We start from the raw sequence: 6,335 nt of genomic DNA, 5'->3' as shown, positions 1-6,335 counted from the left end.
AGATCCATCTTTACCAATTACTACCTCCGGTCTTTAATATAAGACCTCGTTTGACTTTTATTTTGATCATAATTATAAAACACCAATCCACTTTGTCTCTCATATTTATGCATTTTTTCTCAAGGTAGTTTCTCTAATAATGGTATTTTTAGCCAATAAATTTGATTAGCGAGAATATTTTAGGAAAGACATGCCTATTTATTACAAATAATTAACTTCACTTATTTTCTTAATCTACTTAAATTAGTCAACTAGTTCTTATAGTTAGGATCGGAGGTAGTAGTTAGTTAATCATATTCATAAAAGTGTCTACAAATTTCAAACCCATTCAAGAGATGAGCACCATCAAAATATGTTTACAAAGCACCAAATTCAGGCCATCTATTAAGCTTCAAACAAATCCAAACCATGTTTCTTCTTCTTAATGTCCACTTTAGAGAATATATAGCTCATGGCCTCGACATTCGCTAAAGTTGACACATATGTTGCCAAATACCGATAAGTTTTTCTTATCACAGTTTATTAATTTCAATTTTATTTCAGTTTTCTTCTATCATTTGTAAACATTTCATGAGTTAATATATTTTCATTTTTCCTTTTTTTTCAAAAAGAGAAAAAAAAAAACTGCAGCCCAAATAGGAGGTTATACATTTGCCTTAGGGCAAACTTGGATCTTCATATATATACACACAAATATATATATATATATATATATATATATATATCAAAAACCTTGTATGGATTCGAAGTGTGAACTTAAGCAACAGGCTTTTACAAGTTCCAAATAAACCATATTCATAACACTATCTTTTTCAAGAACCAAATGTGGCGGCAGCAATTTTCCATTCCTCTCTGCTAATAAGATGAATCATCAGTCGTCATCAGTATCAAATAAAAACTTATAGTAAGCTACATTGTTCACAAGTTGCACGTAATAATAAGTCTTATTCTACTAACTGGGTAGATCAACATTCACACTACACCACTGAGACTTGTTTCTTAAACTCCATGAAATGTAGAAGATCTAACTTCTCCACTTCCATAACAGCACCAAAACTATTATAGGGAGTAGGTGACAGAGGTAGTTATGTATAGTAATAAGTAGCTGCAAGCATCAGCTGTATTTTTTTGTACAGATGTGGGTTAACAGTCTTTATTAAGTGTATCTATAAGACAGTGATACAAATGATTAATACACCGATTCTCCTTTCCCTGGAACCTCACAACTATGACACAAGACGGGGTGTGCGTGTGACATATATACACAATAGAGAAGTTGTCTATATACAAAAAAAATTTGTTTATATTCTCTTCTGCAAGACAACAAATATTACCATGAAGATAGGAGAAATAAGAAAGAGAAGATAGGGCAGAACTTGATTTAGTGCCTTTTCTTGCACATTGAGGTCTTCTTGTAAAGGGTAGTTAGACTTGTTTTCTATGAAAGCATCAAAATAATTCTGGTGACCCGTGTTCCATGAAAATGGAGATCCTGTTGTCACCTTCATCATTTCCATAGCCTGCCAGGTTTTAAGATTTAACCCATCATGCATGGCAACAAGTATATAAAACAAAAGGTTTCCTATTTTTGTGACGGGCTTAGGCAGAGAAGTCCGGGCACGCTAATATGTGCATTGTCAAATACTGTTTAATTATAACCATTTAATTATTATTAATTTTCAATATATGAAAGTATAACTATGCATTATGAGATTCGGACGTAAAATAAATAGATCTAAGGGAGAATTACGATGAGATCTCAAAGAAGAAAAATAATTACAAAATAAGTCCCAAATGTCATTTTCTCTTCTGGAACTTATCATTACAGGTTGATTAGGTTGTTATTAGGATTTTTTTAGAAATTATTTTTTTTCCTTGGGACTTGATTACACTTCTCCCTAGATCTAATTACTTTAAGAAGTCCTGATATATATTGTTACTGAAATAAAAAGAGAGAGGGAGAAGATTGAGCCCCACTATTGTCAATATGATCTCACAAATACGGGGCTTTCCTGTCCTCCCCACCTCGAAAAAAACAAAAAAACAAAAAAAAACAGCGGCAATATTTTCATGTGGAACAAAATAATTACCTGAAAGCTGAACACAAACTGTCTTGCTTTCTTGCTCACTTTAGGATTTGGGTGAGATTGGAGTTTCTCATACATAAGTCGAGCTTCATTGGACCTGTCAATTAATCAAGTTGTTACACGAGGCAGGAGAAAAAAGTAAAGAGCATCTACCTAGCCTTTCAAATCAAGAGGTTATTACGGCCCCAAAATAAGATTTGGATAACGCTGATCCTAGTTATGACAAAGAGTCAAAGGCAATAAAAAAGGCAACTCTTATTCAATAGATGGTATGTGATATAATGATCATAGCCAGGAGACTTTTGGTATACAGAATCAGCAACATCCTTAATATTCAATACCTCGAGCTTTTCTCTGGCCATATATTGTTCCTCCCATCAGGTAGGAAATCCTGCGAATTGGCATTATCTCCCTCACTGAGGCTTAAATTACATCGCTTTGATGGGAAAGATTTTATTTCTGGAATGACACACATCAAGGCTTTTGAGAAACCTTACTTAACCCGAAGGTATCAATGCCTGGTTGGGTTTGAATTTTGGGTCAGATCTCTGTATTCCCAATGTAATTATTAGTTTTTTTTGGCGTAAGGAGGTCTGGTAATAACATTTTCCTTTTGAATAAAAGACTCCTCCACCAAGAGATAGCCCCGGTTCTCTCTATAATGAAAATATTCAGAGATTTCTTCTAAACCAATGTGTTAAACTAAATTGAATTTCAAATATCATGTGAGAGGCTCTGTTTAGGTTCTTTTTTCTGGGATTATGAACATGCGTTGGAGGTATATATCCTTTGTCACATTGAAACATTTTGTATCTAAATAAAAGAATTTGGTGCTTGCATTTTGTCTTTCCATGCAAAACAACATGAAACATATGGAGGCAACTTATGTACTATTTGAAAAGAAATATAAAGATAAGTAGTAGTCATTGAAATAAATTAACCTTTTTTAATTCTCGAATGAAGAAATAAAAGATGCTGGATTAAACACATATAACACAAAGATTTGAATAACGCTGATCCAGTAAATTCAATTTTCTTTTTTTTGTATTCAAATTCAGTGGCAGGTTTATATATACCTGCTGAGGGAGTCTTGACAAATTGACCACTGCAAAGCAGCTAATCCATGCGGCTCACTCTGCAGAGACATGATTAATATAAGAAGTTTTCTTTTTCAGTATATTTAGTGAAGTCGAGAGGGAGATTAACAAACTTACTAAGCAAAAAGATAACTTGTACTTCTTTCAGTTTTAGCAAGTAGCAGTCACCTTAAAAGTTGATTTCTCCATAACCTTTTCATAGAACGGCAATGCTTCTCTCAGCTTTCCAGCATTCATTAATGAGTCACCTTCCTTCAATGCCTGTAAGCATTATGTTATTTGGCATAATTATGCCCCAAAGTCATAATAAGCAGCTCAAGATTTGGACAAATAAATCTATAAACAAAAATAGAGACTGAGTCAGTAGAAGTTTGTTGCAATGCAAAATTTGGACGTCATAAGATATGATTTTCATGAATACATAAGAACATATCTTTTACGAATGTGTGAAATCATAATGACATGAATTTCTTCAAACTATTTAACAAATGAAGTGTACATCTTATTTTTTGTAAGTCAACCAAGCAAATTAAATTCATTTAGCCGGTGATAGTGAGGCAAGAGTTGAAATACTTTAGATGCCATTATATGAACTTTCCTCCTCACACTCAGATTTTATCTTTGGCTCAATATTTAACCCAATTTTCTTCTTGTAGGCCGTAAGTAATTCTCTTGTTCGTTCTTCTTTAGCAGACTTTTCTTCTTTAGTCTCTAGGTCATCCCCAGGACGCATCACTCTTCCTCCACCGTACTGAAAACACCCAAAAAAAAAAAAATTAAACACACAAGATATTTGGGGGGAAACGGAGGCCAAATTGAGAAATATAACAATTCCCGAACAAGCGAACTGAATGTGAGCAAATTAAGGAAATTGCAAAATTGCAGAGCTCGGTATCAAATATTATATACTGTTTTTGAAATATTGCTGGGTCTAGGAAAGACACCCCAAGTAGAAACTTCTGGCTTGTAAAGATCTGATGCATCTTCCTCAGTTTGCTCAGGCTTGGGAGCTGTTGTTGCAGCATCAAACTTGCTCGTGTCCCCAACAATCAGCTGCACCTCAGGCATATCACTTCTTGAGAAAGAGTCAGAAATTGGAACCAATCCAGGTGGCAGTCCCCTCGTATTTTTCTTATCCGCAAATTCAAGTCCCATGAAATCCATTTTCGAAACTGACAGTTGTCCCTTCTTACCACCACTATCATCCACAATATTACTTCCTGAAGACCCTTCATTCCCTTCCTGCAATCCTAAGAACCAATTCAATTTTCAAATACACACAGCGCAAACTACAAACAGTGGAACACATAGCTTTCCATTTTTAACCATTTACTGAATTAACTACATGAATGCAAGAAATTTCTGCTTAGCACAAGATACGCCTGTAGAATTACCTTGACCCGTTTCATCAACCACTCCCCCTTTATTCTCCCTATACTTCTTGGCTTTCTCCATTGCGATCTTCAGAGACAGTGGCACTTCCTCCTGCCCACCATCATCAACAATATTTTGACCCGCAATCAACCCGTCATTCGTATTTGATTTTTCAACCGAACTCGCAGCAATGTTTTGCTCAACTGAAGAGAACCATGAAGGCTGTAAAGAAGCCATAATTTTGAGGATGGTAAGAGAACTAACAGAGGTTTGAGAAGGCGTTTGAAAGGTGAGAAAAGGGAGAAGCCATCGGGAAGATGGAATAACTGTAATAAGAAAGAGTGAGTGCTCCCCGCCTTCTGGTTAGATAAGGCAGTAACGGATCCCGCCGTTGGATTATTGGGCACATGTGGACCGTTTATACCAGACCGTCTAAACATAGTTTTTTATTTATTTATTTTTACCTCATGTTTTTTTTACCAACTTATTCTGCCCATTATTTAGGATGGAGAAATTGCTGAAAAAGTCGTGATTAAAAATTTATAATTGAAAATCGATGCAACTTTTTCAGTGATATACAACATATTTTTTCAACTCTTTTGTTTTATAAATGAGAAATCTCTTTTGAGTTAGTTGTTGTTTCACATTAATTTAAAGCATATTTAAAACATTGGTATCATCTTTAGATCCAGCGATTGCCTCATAAATTGTTCTTGTTACCCTCAACATATCAAACTCATCAGAGACACAGACTCATACTTTATGGTTGAATCCATCCACAGTCCTTCTATCATTATAAACAAGCTGGGCAAGAGTAGCCTCACCGGCCCATACCCACTATAAAAATCACATATGGTTTGTTTTTATATTTTCTAACAAGCGTTCAATGATGGTTTTTTTGTCATCATCTCTAGCGTATGTTCTATTTTCATCCACTAAAGATGTAGTTGGCAATCTGTCTGGCACAACACTTCTCAAGCCAGCACCACCATCACGTTCATTCAATCTTAATATATCCCTTTGACATGCAAGATATTCTAGATTTTCAATGACGTTTTTCATCCTGGATTCAATATCCTTCTCAAATGAACTAACAGAAGCACTAAGGAAGTTTCGTACCTCGCCCATAGCAATGGTTTCACTCTTTTGTTCAGCTTCCAGCTTGCGCTTGGACATTTCATAATCAATCTCATCCAAGACATCCTCAGCATCGAAAACCGCATCTCTAACCATATCAATCCAGTCCTTCACCTTCAGATTAGTGCTCTGCTTTTGCTCTGCATCGTCAACCACAGCATCGATGGATAACAGCACCATCTTCAACTTATTGAGCAGTGTCTGGTTAAATTTTGGTTTTTTGAAGAAGTCCAGAACATCCTGAGAAGCCAGCCGATCGAACGCCACCTGAATAAAAGCAGAAAGAAAAGCACCACCAACCAAAGCTCCCGCCATAGATGAAGTTGTTGAGCTTCTGCAAATGCAGAACGAAAAAAATTGCAGAAGTGGGAAAGGTTATTGCAATGCAAGCATTGGCAGTGTGTGACTAAGATTTAGAAGCAGTAGTGGGAACGTTTACGGCAAAGGCCTAGTGGGTTGGCGATGGTGGTTGAAAAAAGGTTTATTTTTATCACTGGCAGGGTGTCACTAAGAACTAAATGCAAAAGCGGCAGCGGTTGTTGCAAAGGCATAGTGGGTTGGCGATGGTGGTCGGAAATGGTTTATTTTTATCATACTGGCATTATTATACTCTTTGGCTTAATACACCACCTAATTATTG

At 35.8% G+C, this 6,335-nt stretch overlaps 1 protein-coding gene across 1 annotated transcript in view; it reads right to left on the bottom strand.

Moving 5' to 3' along the window:
* Positions 1-1,042: 1,042 nt before the first annotated feature.
* The window catches only part of LOC114716556 (uncharacterized), a 53,880-nt gene continuing 48,587 nt past the window's right edge, over positions 1,043-6,335 (bottom strand). Inside the window, exons 6-7 of the mRNA XM_028901577.1 lie at positions 2,091-2,184; positions 1,043-1,520 (exon numbers count right to left, since the gene is read on the bottom strand). Coding sequence (XP_028757410.1) covers positions 1,302-1,520; positions 2,091-2,184 — 313 coding nt within the window. The 3' untranslated portion in view covers positions 1,043-1,301. The remainder of the gene's footprint in view (positions 1,521-2,090; positions 2,185-6,335) is intronic.

Source organism: Neltuma alba, unplaced genomic scaffold, assembly GCF_004799145.2.
Source record: "Neltuma alba isolate B1F8T4 unplaced genomic scaffold, ASM479914v2 tig00002069_pilon, whole genome shotgun sequence".
Classification (NCBI taxonomy): Eukaryota; Viridiplantae; Streptophyta; class Magnoliopsida; order Fabales; family Fabaceae; genus Neltuma; species Neltuma alba.
This window is presented reverse-complemented; position numbering and strand designations above follow the sequence as displayed.